The following is a 15,045-nucleotide window of genomic DNA, read 5'->3' as shown; positions in this document are numbered from 1 at the left end:
TGTGGGAAGGCTACGAGCCACTGTGGACCGCCCGCTACGCCCTGTGACAGCTGGGGTCCTCTTCGTCAGTTGCGGCCCACTGCTCACTCAGACAGCATTATTATGGGAAGCCTCCTGCTGCGATTCCCCAATACACACTCTGACACATGCACGCACACATAAACGCACAAGCACTGGTCTCTTGTGGCCCTTTCCCTGGGTGCTGTCCAACCAGGCCACAGCAGGGGAAAGTTGCAATATTTGATATCTCAATTAAGTTGCCTTACAAAGAAGGAGGTGTGGTGGTGAAAGAGGTGTTCTTGTGGTGGCAGAGAAGAACTGCTTACTTTCTTCTACAATATGTTTGTTTCTCTGTCCTCCTCTGTGTATCTGGCTCTCTTTGTGGTGTATATTGCAGTGACAGTGAGATAGGGGTTAATATTTCTGTAGCTTCCTCAACGTACTTGAACTGGGCTGCGTGGATGAAGAACAAGGAGGAATGTATTGTCTCGGTGGGAGTATTTCATTAAAACCCACTTGTTTAGTACCCTTGTTTGCATTATTGTTTTCAAGCCCTCGGCGAATCACAGTGACTCTTCATCCCAAAGTGCTGGCTGCTCTCAATGAGCCAGTCATTTTTGTCTGTGCTTTCTCAATAGAAGGTGCCAGGGAAATGTTCATATCCTTGAGCTTTTCAAGAGTGATACACAAAAGCCATTGTGACCACTCGGAGGAAATGGGGGGGAAATAAATGGCATGCATAATACACATTCTCAAGGGCCATGAAACATATTTTTCAGTGTGATTTCATTGGAGCCACGATTTAGAGAAAATGAACACACTCACACATTACACAACCAGAGAGTAAAGACCCCGCTCTCCTCATTAAGATTAGTAAACAACCACTTGTTCTGCGTGGAATCTTTCCTAAACAGGGCCTTTTCATTGTCTGCAAGGACAATGAAAAGGCAGCAGCATACAGTAAAAAACGAATCATCCATAAATGGGTAGCATCACATATACACACACGCCCACGTGTACACAGACACACACACACACACACAAACCCACCTACCTAGCCCATAATTACATGGCAGCATGTGAGTGCACGTCCCTGGCTGACAGTGTGTATAAACTCAGGCAGAGATATGATCTAGTGAGGCGCTGCTCTTAATAAATATTAACAAACGCCATTCCCAAGCAGCCTCAATCCCCACAAGCACCTCCAATGCCAGTCAGAGCCTCAGCCGAGCTATCTCGCGTCACTACAGAACCTCTCTCCCCGCTGAATAGGCTGCTCTGCATTCTCTAAGAAAGAGTTCAAAGAGCCAGAAAGGGCGAGGCGGGTGGGGTGCGGTGGCAGCGAATGTGCTTGCTATATATGTTCAAACTCAATCCTTTTTTTTTATCTATTGGGAGCTGCCGACTTCGTCATATGGGGAAATTAGTGGGAGTGGAATTCAAATCAGCGCTATCAGAATGGGGTTGCACAGTGTTTGAACAACCTCGACTTCACCCCTGTGATCGACTGTTAGGGAATACGTGTGTGTGTGTGCAGAGAAGCTGGAATGAAAGCTTTTGATGTCCTACAAAAACATGGATGTCCTATTCATATGTATGAAAATGACTGAAGCCATATGGTAATTTAATGATGCACTTTTAAAAGGGAGGTATTAAATGACTCTTGATCACATATTTTTTCTAAGTAAGCCTGCAATTAGTACACACACACACACACACACACTAGCATCAACTCAAAAACAGATGGGCAGACATGTTCAGATGACATATGCTCAAAGTTGATTGAAAACACACATGAACACATGCATATCCTACAGAGCGACACACACACACACGCACATATCAGGGCAAAAAAGGCAAAAACACAGTAAAACTGCACGACAGCAAATGGTTTTTGCAGTGTTGGTGTTTCTGCATGGATTTATTCCAACTTTATCTGAAGGTTTCGCTAATTCTGGTCACTCATTTTTGTATACACATCAGCAATAACTAGCAACATTGTTGAAGTGAAACATGTGTAATTGTGTGGATACATCTTATCCATCTGCAACTTTTACTGTGGAAAATCGTGAAGGTAGAGAATTTACATGATTGCTTAAAAGTATGAAAACACTGTAACTGATGGCCACTTACCTTTATCCCAACATAGCTCTATAGAGCTAGTGGCACTGAAAAATGTAAATTAGAGCACGAACATTATTTTGGCTGAACATTATTTTGGCTAAATCCAGCGCACACGCGCAAACACACACACATACAGTGGCATGCACATGTAGACTTGGCCCTCCCACTCTCCTGCAGACTCAGTGAGGTGTGTTGGTAAGGTTTAAAGCCTGTATTGTTCCTGACCAGCCAACCTGTCTACCACACTCCCCAGTCTCACCCCATTACACTGGGAAAACTACAGGAAAATGGGAAAAGACAAGAGTAGAAAAAAGGAGGGGAATTGGACACTGGAGAGATGGAGTAAAGGAAAAGGGGGGGGGGAAGAAAAGAAGAAGAGGGAGAAAATGGAGGGCTGTGGCCCTTCACATCTGTCTAGGTACAATGTCAGAGCCTACCTTTGAGTCGGTCGGGTTAAAAGAGGAGGCAGATCTCGCCGTGAACGCTGTTAAATGGTTCAGTGGTTTGACAGTGGCTGATGCTACAGACAGCGCTGCTCCCCCGGGAGCCTACACAGTCTCCCAGGCATGGCTCTTATCAAAATATACCTACCGCCTGCCTCTACTGCAGAAATAAACAATAACACAGCGGGGAGGGAGGGGGAGATCTAAGGAGTCATAGGATGCTTATGAAAATAGAATCACTTTTTTCTACCACTGTCATAATTGTCTTGACAATTATGGGCGTAGCGTACAGTATAGACAGTAAAGTGTGAAAGCAGATTATGCATTAATGTTGAAGCGTTGGCTCTAAAGGAGCCACGGGCGTTCGGGTGGTGGATATGTGGGTTATTGAGCTTTTTTTTGGGGGGGGGGGGGACTTTAAAACATGAACAACACAAAAATGTAATCCCAGTTGTAGCCCTTAAAGCGGTGTTGCAGCTGATAGTCAAACTCTCTCACACACACACGCACGCACACACACACACACATACACACGTGCACACACACACACACACACACACACACACACAGGTAAAACCAGCACAGGCAAAACTGCTCCATTTTACCATCATTACACAGCACGGGTCCCCCGCTCCCTTTGGAGCCGTGTTCTGCCTCCGGTGCTACATTTGACGGTTTGTTGAGCAGCACGTAGGTGTGTAGCCTCCGCCGCGTTACGTGATCAAACAGCCCAACTGACGCATGGCCAATTATCCTGGCTGCCTCCTCTCATCTCACATTTAAGGAGAGGGAAAGTAAAAACCAGAGAGGGAGATGGAAAGAGAGAGATGGAGGGAGGGAGAGAGGGAGAAAAAGACGCACGGCTGTGTGTTTATCGAAGAATGGCAGATGTAAAAGCACTCTTCTCCTCGTTCCGCAGGGAAGTTGACATGTGCACCATATTTGAAAAAGTAAACAATGGCTCACACACTTTACTTTTTTTTATTGTGGATATTTACCCTCAGCAAGCTGTAAATAGGCCAATATAAAACAAAGAGAATATGGGGGGAATTAAGTATCAAAAGTGACACGGCGCGTGAAGGTCTACACTCTTCTCTTGTCTCAGTGTATAACATCACTGCCGGTTCCATGACGGTGACACATTCTGCGTTGACAAATATCAAAAGTACGTCACCATATTTCTTTCTCTCAAATATATCCATCCTCAATTCTGAAAAGGTTGAACCTTGCTCGTACTCCTGAACAAACTCTTTCTTTTTTGTATCGCTGCACAAAAGTAAGAGGAAGGTTAGGATGAATCATCTCCTCTTCTTCGCTGTAAGGTCATGAGACTGAATGAAGGTGCCGCTGCTACTTTGCCCTTGCTATGTTTTAATTAACTTGATTTCGATATCCTTTTTGATGGCATTCTTGCAGAGCTACGTTTGTAACGCAATTTAAACCATTCTCCAAGATGAAACAGTAGATATTGCCTGAGGCTCAAGGTAAAGGAGTGAATTAACTGTGGCTTAAACATACTGTCGACAGACCTTTGGATAAAGCTTCGGACCTCTCATGGGATCAGGGCTCATCACAGTCATAGACAAACCATGTGGTAAATAGTGTTGAGAAGTGGTTTCAAAAGAAGCCTTGGCCCTGGAAATGCTACTCTTCTCTTTTTGTTGGTTAAGAAGAAAGTGAGGCAGACGGGAGAGAGGGCAGTAAAAAGAAAGCAATTACAAGGGGAACAGCAGTTACTGACAATCACTTAAAGAGGCCTCGGCTGTGGCTCAGATCACTACACAATACAGTTGGAAAGTAACAGGAAAGTAAAAATGGAGAGGAGGGGAGAGAGAAAATCGTTAGCCTTTATTAGGTAACGATAAGAAGCAGGAGGAGCGGAGTGAAGGCAGAAATGGAAGGACTAATCTGCTGCAAGGTACATCCAACCACTTACCAAGGACTAGAAGAGAGAGGAAAGCATGAGCAGATAAAGTAAAATAGCTATCAGCTTAAGACAATATTCACAAAGAGCCACTTACCTACGGTTGCCCGTGACCTGGCTGAATATTTCTTGATCTTGCTACTTAGCGTGGTGTTGTCCCTCAGGGCCGTCTCACATTCTCTCTCCATCAGGGAGGCCAGTTCCCGGGCCACAGTGTTGAGGTAGGCCACATTGAGGAAACCCAGGATGGTGTGTGGTTCTGCTAGTCTTGAAAGGACATGGAGCTCCTCTGTGAGGGCTTGGGTCAGAGCCGGGACCACGTGGCGGAAGCCTTTAGCCAGTCTGTCAAAGCCGGTCTCACCGCCTGGGCTTGAGCTCAGGGCAGAGAGCAGAAGAACCAGCACGGATTGACTTCTCAGACCCTGGATCATTAGAATCAAAACAATATATCACTGTAAAACCATTGGTATATTCTTTATCTTGTTGGTACAACAAGTTCACAATGTGGATCTGGAAGAGACTAATACACTTCCTATTATATGTTTAAACACACATTTTATTCACATGGAAAATTATGGAATATTTCCCAGGATTTTTTATGACTGAATTTTCACAATTGTATTGTACCTGGTAATGTGTGAGGGCCTCTGACTCAGGGTAAAGGAAGAACAGCTGTTGCACACAGTGGACCCGTTCAGGGATGGAAATATGTCTGGGTCCAGGAGGATCTGGGCAGCGAGAAGACAGCCGGTCCAGCAGGTGGCGACGAAGCTGGAGACGCACATCATCCCAGGCCTCCTGGATCTTAAGACAATAACAAAATGAAGGGTAAGTGTAAAAACAAACTGATAATCAACAGCAAGACAATTAGTGGGTATCTAAATAAAATTATTTTGGAGTAAACATTGCCCTTACTCAGGTAACAAGTACAGCCTAAGTACGTCTTTATAAGCCTTTGCTCAAATGCTGAATTACACATTAGAACACAGGACAGATTCACTCTAAATTAAAACAATACTCACATGCTCAATTTGACTAACTCAGACTGCTATAAGCAGTCTGCTATGAGCTTCAGCTCAACCTCTGAATGCATTTTTATACAGAACAAGGGCTGTGTAGTTTATCCCCCATTGCTTACATTGAAATAGCTTTAGAGAGGGATCTCTCTGTGGCCAGTATAAAGAGCAGAAACAATTAAAATGACCAATAATGCTTTAAATGTAATATGGACGTACTGTTTAAAGACGGACATTAAAAAGTCTAAATTCATTCTTTAAGAACTCCATGAAATATTGTATGATAGAATTGTACAGTATATCACCTCTATTGAAGCGTCATCTCTGACTTGATGAACCAAGTGGATGGAGGAGGCAGCCAGAGTGGAGGGGGAGGACGAAGAAGGGGTACAGGGAAAGCAGATACCACACTGGGCAGACAAATGTAGCAGTAGTTGAAGGGTCACCTCCTCTTTCCCCGCCTCTTCAGACCTCAGGTACTGTTTCTGAGTGGAGCAGAAGGGGGGGGGGGGGGGGTGCAGATGTTAATGGCATTAAAGAACATTAATATCCTCATACAAAGGTTGGGAAAATATCCAGGGTTGTCTTCTTCCATCTGAAGGTTGTGTTAATAACAATAAATGCAATTAATTGGGAAACTGGGGATTCTCAGCAATATCTGCTCAAATTGATGAAACCCGTATGATCGACCCAACCATTTTATTTATTATCTGTGAAATATTTAAAATATATTTTATCATCAACACCATCAGTCAGTCTCTATTACCAAAGCTCTGAAGAAGTCCATGAGCTCTTCATGTCCTGTGGTACCCGGTCGAACACTGTTGTGTGCTTTGATGTTGAACCACTGCAGGCACTCTGAAGGGCTCGGCGGACGCTCCCGGGAGTCTCCCATTTTGGCCTGGAGCTCCTTTAGCTGCCGTTCGATGCTGCGGACAAGATAAGTAAGTAAGTGTGAGAGCCAAGGAAAGAACAGTAGACATTATCGTGCTCTGAGAGCAAAAGTGAGGCACTCGGCAATACCTTGCAAACATTTGCAATTTTTGCTGCTTACATTTAATTCTGACAACAATAAAAAGGACATTTAAAACCAAATTCAGTCTCAACTCAACAATATTTCTTGTTAAAAATTGACCGCTTTCACTGGTTTGGATTAGAGCTGGTCCATCTGATGTTCTCCTACATGTCATGTTTACCAGCCAACACACAGCAAACATGTTCCTGTTCATCTAAACTCTTCCCTTACCCAGTTGTGATTGAACAAAGTGTTTGACTGTTAAGATCGAGGACAGTGTCTTTGTTTTGAAAGTAGCATTTCAAGAGATTAAGTACACCCCAGTCATTCAAGCATAAATGCTGCTGCACCACAAACACGCAGGAACAACACACACACACACACACACACACACACACACACACACACACACACACACACACACACACATTACAGTCATACAAACACACAGACGCCATATCATCACGTTTGGCTCTCCCTCACTCTCGTTCAGTGTCCGTGAGAAGACAGATACAGAAGCATCAACAGTAATGAACACAGACATCGATATATCAGTGTGTGAGTGTGTGCTAAGCATCTGATGTGAAGTGGTGTTTCAGGCATCGGCAGGCATCTGAGACACACGCTTCTTGCCTTCTCACGTCTTACTCTTCGCCTTGACACACACACACACACACACACACACACACAGCTCTTTTGATTTGAACAGGCTGCATCAGCTATTCCGTTTCCCCTTTAATATGACAGATTAGAAATGACATGTCTGGGCTCGACAAGTTTAGTCATTTCCATGCAAATCAATGCACATATATTGGGGCATGTAAGACTGTGAGTATACGAGTATGTGGTGTGTGTGTGTGTGTGTGTGTGTGTGCATACTTGTATAATTAAACATGTTGTTGTTGTGCAGGATGCTATTGTGTTTATATGTGACTGTGTGTTTTCCTGAGTGTGTGTGTGTGTGTGTGTGTGTGTGTGTGTGTGTGCTCACAGTAAATTCAGGGCTGAAATTATATCAGACAATCGCTTGACTGATCAACAAAAATCGATTAAAGAAAGACTGTCTATGAATTACACATCTGATCATCAAATAATGATGAAAGGTTGGTTCATAAATCACTGGTCTCTGCGAACTTGCTGTGACATGTAATATGTTACATGACGAATGAAATGCTCAAATAAATAATGAGAATATTAATTAGCTGCAGAACTACATACCTTGTGTGTGTCTATGTGTGTGTATTGTGTGTAAGCATACATGATTCTGAGCCAAAGTGCCATTTCAGATAGCTCATCCCCTACCGCAGGTCTATAAACTGCCTCCTGCCTGCTCCTGGGCCATGAACGCATCCAGATGTCTTACAATGGCAACACATTAAATAACCGTTCAATCTGACACACTTTCGTTTCAGAGGGGAAAAAACGCAAGGGGAATAAAATGTTATAGACTGTTACAAACCGCTATCCTCTAGGTTGAACTAATGCTATCATTCTCTTTCTCTCTCTCTTTAACCACCTCTCTCACTTTCTCTTCTTCTTTAGGCAGGCCAGATGATGCATCTCACTTTACTCCCTTGCCACCAACTTGCTGACTAACAGACACCTTGCCTACGAGGTGGGTGTGTTTTGGAGTGAACTTCCAAAACCTCTCATTAAAATAGGCCTTATCGTGTTTGTTTGTTTTACCCTGTTTGTGTGTGTCACTGTTCATGCTTTCTCTTGTGAACATTGTATGGGAAAGAAACTGCCTCAACTTGTGACAGACTGTGAGAGTGCAACGACTCTTAGCTATGCTTGCCCAAAGCAAACTAGCTGTAAAACACGGCTTCAGCGAGGTCAAATCATAGCATGGCTCAGGATTGCTGATGGCACTGTTTGTAAAATGAATAGACACCACTTTAAACAACAGAAAAGACTGTTTAGATGCTGGTTTGTTTGTGTGACCTCTGACTTTGCTTTCACTGAAGGAGAATATAGCATTGACTGTCCTAGACAATTTACTTCTGGATACAGTTTACACAAAACAACACTTTCCATTTTTTTTTTAAATCACTCAGGGCAGGCAAAACACAAAGAGAAGAAACATCCATTTAAGAAAAAAATGCAATCGTATAAAATGTTACAAATTCAATTTTTGGCATATATTTCTGTCATGTCTTGCACTGAAACCCTGCTGTAGATTAAATGGCAGAACAAAGCATTGTATGTGTGTTTATAGTACATCATAAACAAGGACGTTCGTTCTGGGCTCCACCCCAGGACCTAACATAGACAGCAGGTTTCAAATGGGCTTCCATCTGTACAGCTCCGTTTTCACCTACCCTCTGAAGTTCATTAAAGCTAGGGTGGGTGATGGATTTTAGAAGCATTTTTTGTTATATTTGTTGAAATTCAATCACTAAATCAAGCGCTCTAAAAAAAATAAAAATAAAATACAGTATATGTGGCTGTCGTAGGACTGTAATAAGCCCATCCAATCATTACCTATGACATGTCTACCTGCCTTCCTGCATGACGCACACTCTGCCATTGCACATGTGGCATCATGTCACCGTAGTCTTCCAAAAGCAGCTAGCTTGACAGTTATGAGTACCAACAATAGCCATGTTCGTTGTTTACGTTCATTATGATACGCTTGGTGGAGTGGCTTTGGAAGGAGGCTTGAAGAGAAGGGCTGTTTGTGTTGCAGACTTGGCAACTTTTTCGCTAGATTTAGCAACTTTTGGACCGAGTGATGTTCGCTACTTTAATTGGAAAAGAGTTGGCAACACAATGCTTTTTTCCCCCAATTGGATAATGTTTTGAATCTAGCTCTCTCTTGCTGATTTCTCCAATGTTACCTACACAACCTTTAAAAGCAGAAGATTTAAGTAGCCTACACTGTATGAACTGGGTGGCTTTTCTCTTTTTATTCAGCTTATAACAGAATTGAGGTTTTTAATTTCAGATTAAGCTTCCTAGAACATCCACCTTTATTGGGACTGGGACTCCACAAGGCATTTAGAGCAGTCTCTGAGACTCAATATTGCCAATTGTGGACCCAAGAGATTGTTGACTTGAAAGCCATAGAAAGCCGTAGAGTAAGACAGGAAGGAGGGAAGAAGGAATGGCTTCTTGGCTTCATTCTCTAGTTCCACTCCCCATCATCTCACTCTTGCCTTCATTCAACAAAACAATGTACTCTAATGGCTACGGCAACAGCACTTGCCTCTGCAGAACCATTCTCAGGCCTTCCCTCCACAGTTCGTCTCTCTCTATTTCCCCTCTTTCTTTTCTCTCTCCTCAACACTCTTACTTTCCTAATTTTCTTTTTCTTACTCTCGCCTTTCAATTCCCCCTCCTTAGGGCCTTGTGCTGTAAGTTATAAAGTCAATGTGGATGGTCTGTGTCAAGAAGTCCATCCAGTTCTCTACAATGTTGCGACCTTTCGCCCGCTGGTGTAAAAGCTACCTGCAGCCTAATCAACTTGGCAGGATTAGCTCCGAACCTGATGACTTCCACTGCCAGCAGCTCAGACAGCAAGGAAAAAGACAGAAAGCGAAAGAGAGAAGAGGAAGGTAAAAATGGGTCGAAAACAGAGGAGTCACAGGAAATAAAACCATTCAACTGTCCGAGTTAAGACGACAATGGACGAACCTGTAATGGCAAAAACGCCGGAGCACAACTCAACAAAAGACCCGGCGAATGAGAAAAGAAGCAGAAGAAACTGGGAGGAAAGGATTCTTTAGGCCTCTTGACAAACATGTCAATCATTTTATCCTAACTGACACACACACACACACACTCGCACTTTCACTGCTGAAGTGAAATCTAATTGTTTTTCAGATCAGTAGAGCTAGACAGTCGACACCACAACCGCGCTCCACCCCCCAACCTTCACCACCGCTGAGAGAGAAAGGGAACAACCGGAGGTCTTTTATTAGATATGATGGCACATTTCACAGCTCCCTGACTTACAGAAACCCAATCCTGCGATTAGTCAGCGCTTTGACGTTATCTTAAGTTCCTTGTCAGAATTAATTTAGTGTGGGTGGGCTGCTGTGGGGCTGCCTGTCTGCCGTGCTCCGCTCGCCTACAGGAGGTGGGGGGGTTGGAGGCAACGGGGGCAGGGAGATCCCTTTCAAATAAGCCCCAGCTGTAGTCAGTGCCAAACCAGCCGCCTGAGAACTAAATATCTTCTCCATCAAAGAGCCCCTTTCTGCGAGGGGAAAAGCAGTGAATGGGCTTGAATGAACAGGCTGTAAACAGATCCCGTCCTGGCCCAGCCTGTCTCCCACTTAGTGCCCTCAGCTCTCAACCTCCTAGCACAGCCAATGACACCGGAGAACCGATACAGCTGATATACTAACTTAACACACGTGTCACGCACAGCTAAACACAAAATCAGCTACATACTGCAAGGACTACAGATCAGTATTTTTGTTCATTGAGAGGGAACCTTGCACGATATTGTACTGTGGCAGGCTTCCAACTCCACCTGCTTGCACATATACGCTAAATCCTGATTCTCAGAAGCGCACCCACACACACACACACAGTATCACATTTTAAAGTATTGATGTTGTACCTTGATCAAGATTGGCAAGCGGCTAGTGAGAGCCATTTGCCTTGCCAGTGTGAAACTAGAGGCCTGTCCGCAGTCTCCACGCCTGTCCTGACACTTCATTAGAGGTCTTTTGCTGGTCGCCCACGGCTCCCCGGCCCCACTCCCCGCCCGACCCTGAACCGCGCCACTGTCGCATCTGATGAAAACTAATGGATTACAGCATTTCAATTTCGGGGAGCCAGCTCCGTTGTCAGCCTATCTTAATCTCCTTCAATTAGGGTGCAGCTCGTACAGGCAAATCTCTGACATCTGAGAACTGGGAGCAGGCCAGTCACTCCGACCACCAAACAGGTTGAAGTCCTTCCCGGGTGTGGGCAACTCTGTCTCCTCCATCTCTCAGTTTCCCTTTCCTATCCTCCACTTCCGTAATTTGTCCCATTCACTGATAAGCCAATTAGGCGGCAGGTGAGTGAGCGGTGGATGTGTGTGTGTGGCTCTATATATGGCTGCAGCCCACCCTGGTCGAGGCCTTGCAAGATTGTGTTTGACAGTAAAAGGGCTGTCCTGGAGTAGTCTGGGAGGAAGTTAGCTGCAGCCTGACAGACACTGACCAGTGGTCCCCCGTGGCGAGAGGATTGCCTTATTTTTAGCCTCATTCTCCATTATCTGGATGCTTTGTTCTCATAATGGTTATCCCACTCCCATCTGCAGGAACACAAAATAACCCTTTAATGCTTAGAAAGCAGAAAAATGGCCCGGCCTTCTGTAATAAGCCTTGAATTACCTACCCAAGGGTTTTCGTTTCAAGATGTGGAATCTTCAATTATTATGTTCCCATTTAGAAGGGGAAAGGAAAGAAAGAGAGAGAAGGGGGGGGGCGGGGAAGGGATGAGACCCAGACACTAATGGTGCCAGAGTGAGGCTTTGTTCACTTGCTACATTTAGCCTGTCCTTCATCATCTGCCCTCAGCATCCCAATGCCACAAACGATAAAAGACCTGAAATATAGATCTCCCACCCTCCCCATGTCGCTCTCTTTATTAGTCTATTTGTGCTCTCCAACTATTCCCGTCTGCTATCATTGACAGATGTCTATATTTCAGTGTTCAGTGGCCGTGTACAGGTAGGAAAAGAAAATGTAATTTAAGTTGCTGCACTGTATTTTTTTCCATGACACACGATGAGAAGATTGTTCCATTGTAATTAAGGATGTATTATCAAATACTTGACCTTATTTTTTTTTCAGGAACATTTTAAGGTGATTCTTAAAGTTGAATCATGGCCCCTTTATAAATCGCAAGACCTCAAATCAGCTCAACCATGAAATACAAACTACATTTACAGACACATTACATATTGTGAGAGATCAGGTTAAGGCTACACTGCAATGAAGTGGTCAGTCTAAAGTTGTACCTGTCTAACTTGGCCAGATGTTTTTTGAACATTGTCATTGTCAGCTCACATTTTCAACATTTCTAACATGAAATGGACATTCAAAAGACATTTTGAATTGTTTCTAATTGTAGTCAATGTTTCAGTCATAATTATCTTAAACAATTCAAAATGTCTTCCACTGACTAAATCTTTACAGAAGCACATTTTTAAAAAGACTAAAATGTGACTTAAACCAACTACAGTTAGCAACTAAGACTTAAACTCATTTAAAAATGATTGTCAAAATGAACACTTACAGACCATTTATGGTTTGTTAGACATCTGTGTGTCGGGTCAGGATCTCAGATCTATATTTCTGCCATATTTCTAAAGAGTTGTGTTGACGAGGTTTCTCTTTATCATTTTACTCAGACTAAGGAAGGCAGACATAGCTGAAATTAGGGATTTATTTCAGTTGAGAGAAATCTCTTTATTTTCAATGAAAAGTTTTCATGTTGATTTTCAGAAATAAGTAAATAAATTCAACATTCACTCTCAGAATCAGAATCAGAAACCGTTTATTGCCATTGTATGTTGAACATACAAGGAATTTGACATGACGGGAGGTGCGTAACATATAACAACAATCAACAATGCAAAGTAGAAACAAATTAAATTTACAGAAAATAGCAGATGAAGTAAAATGTAAAAAAAAATGAAATATAAGATAAAGTGAAATATAAAATGAAGTGAAGTCGGACAGGTAACAGGACTATAAACCAGTGAGATGAAGTGTAGTGTGAAAGTGTCGAGTGTGATAGAAGGGATGTGCGGGGGAGTGACCGGTGGGAAAAAGACTCTTGGAGTGAGTCTGAAATAAGTATCTAAAAAAACTATGAAGAAGGCACGTCAAGTGTGATTGGTAAATTGGACATTCAGAAGGTCGACATGATTGAACTCTGTGGAGTGATGAGGAGGAAGATAGAGAAAAGTAAAACAGAATATGGATGCAGCCTTTCAGCTTTTAATCATGATTTCATATTTCTACCTCTGCAACATATTTCTGCCAGAAAACAATATTATCGGTGTTTTTTCTAGGTTTTTGTCGTGGAGGTTTCTCCTCTCTCTAAATTAATTTGCATTCCTGCAGGTATCTACACATAGTCAGCAAAAGGAAATCTGAGGCCTTAATATTTGTACAGTACGAACAACAACTTGTGAACATTTCCTGAGAATGATATAATCCATCAAAGTAAACATGAAGCTTTAATTATGTTTCGGCGGAGTAACTGTTTCACATTCATGTCATTTTGCCGGTGCTGTGTTCTCATTCTAAATTGCACATTATAAAGTGCTTCGCTTCCTGTCATTTACCTGAGATTCACAGAAATAAATGGAAATAAAACCTCAAATTTCTTATTTGGGGTGTGTTGTCAGATAGGACTGTACTTAATTTTAACTTTGCTTTGACATAATATAGTTTAAATTCTTAAAGTGATGTAAAAGTGATGGGGGGGGGGGGGGGGCAAGTGAAAGTCAAGTCAATGTGCTAAAACTCTGAAGGACAGAACTATTCTAATTTAAGCTCAAAGGGTTCAAGAGGGCGTATTAATGCTTCTGCTACTCTGACTGACCTGTTGGCATTGAGGTTGAGTTTCTCCTCTGTGTCTTTTAGGAGTTGTTCAAAGTCCAGCTCACTGGAAAGCCCTGGAACCAGCAGCTCCACAAAGGCATGGTCTTCAGGAAAATCCCCTGGCCACTCCATACTGCTCTGCAGGGAAAAGAGAGAGACGACTCACCCGACTGTATAACTCAACAAACACTCCGCTTGACATGCACCAGTTCATGAAGCAAAGTAACGAGAAAGACGGCTACGGTGTCAGGATTAAATCAACAATTCAGGCTGACACCAAATAACAGAGATCTGGAGTGTATTATCACAGCTGTCTGTCAAGAAACTGAACATGCAGGGCAATTCCGTACACACACACACACACACACACGCAGACACAGTCATGTGGACTAGAATAATTAGAAATTTCCTCAAACAGGAGTCTTATTAGGAGGCACAAATCAATTGGACCTGAACACCTGAAACAAAAGGAAGCTTATCATAAAAAAAAAAGAGTTTCTTCCAGTTCCCCTCCTCTTTCCTCAAACAATAATTTGCAGTAGGAGGACCCCTGATCAAAATGCATTGCCTCAGCCGCTAACCATTTCCACCTACTGACACTACAGTGAGTTAACAAAGAACGGAAAAAATCGACTTAAGAAATAAACAATGAGGTGAGATGCTCTTCAGTTGAGGCTTTAAATAAACAACTCATCGCCCCCCCCCCCCCACCCCACCCTACCCTGTGGTGCTTAACGCTCATGCTAACAGCCAATCCCATGCCGGTGCCGTGTTGCTGGGTCTCATATCAACATTGTCATCAACGCGAGTCAAGTGGAAGGTAATGGAGAGTGTCTGTGTCAATTTGGCTTTCTCCCACTCCGCCTCTCGCCCCTTCCTCGTCATCTGCTCTGATTTTAATAATCCCTGTCAAACTCCAAACAGCTCCCCACACTCCGCTCCGCTTCTTCGCTGCTGCATACAGTCGATG

General features: G+C 43.2%; 1 protein-coding gene across 1 annotated transcript in view; it reads right to left on the bottom strand.

Annotated features, from left to right (window-relative positions):
- Positions 1–15,045, bottom strand: part of kiaa0825 (KIAA0825 ortholog) — a 108,651-nt gene that overhangs the window by 90,645 nt on the left and 2,961 nt on the right. The window contains exons 2-6 of the mRNA XM_079269599.1: positions 14,077–14,213; positions 6,274–6,436; positions 5,813–5,992; positions 5,119–5,295; positions 4,589–4,913 (exon numbers count right to left, since the gene is read on the bottom strand). Coding sequence (XP_079125725.1) covers positions 4,589–4,913; positions 5,119–5,295; positions 5,813–5,992; positions 6,274–6,436; positions 14,077–14,207 — 976 coding nt within the window. The 5' untranslated portion in view covers positions 14,208–14,213. The remainder of the gene's footprint in view (positions 1–4,588; positions 4,914–5,118; positions 5,296–5,812; positions 5,993–6,273; positions 6,437–14,076; positions 14,214–15,045) is intronic.

Source organism: Melanostigma gelatinosum (genome assembly GCF_949748355.1).
Source record: "Melanostigma gelatinosum genome assembly, chromosome: 6".
Taxonomy (NCBI): domain Eukaryota; kingdom Metazoa; phylum Chordata; class Actinopteri; order Perciformes; family Zoarcidae; genus Melanostigma; species Melanostigma gelatinosum.
The sequence above is the reverse complement of the archived record's forward strand: the minus strand, read 5'-3'. Positions and strand labels throughout refer to the sequence as shown.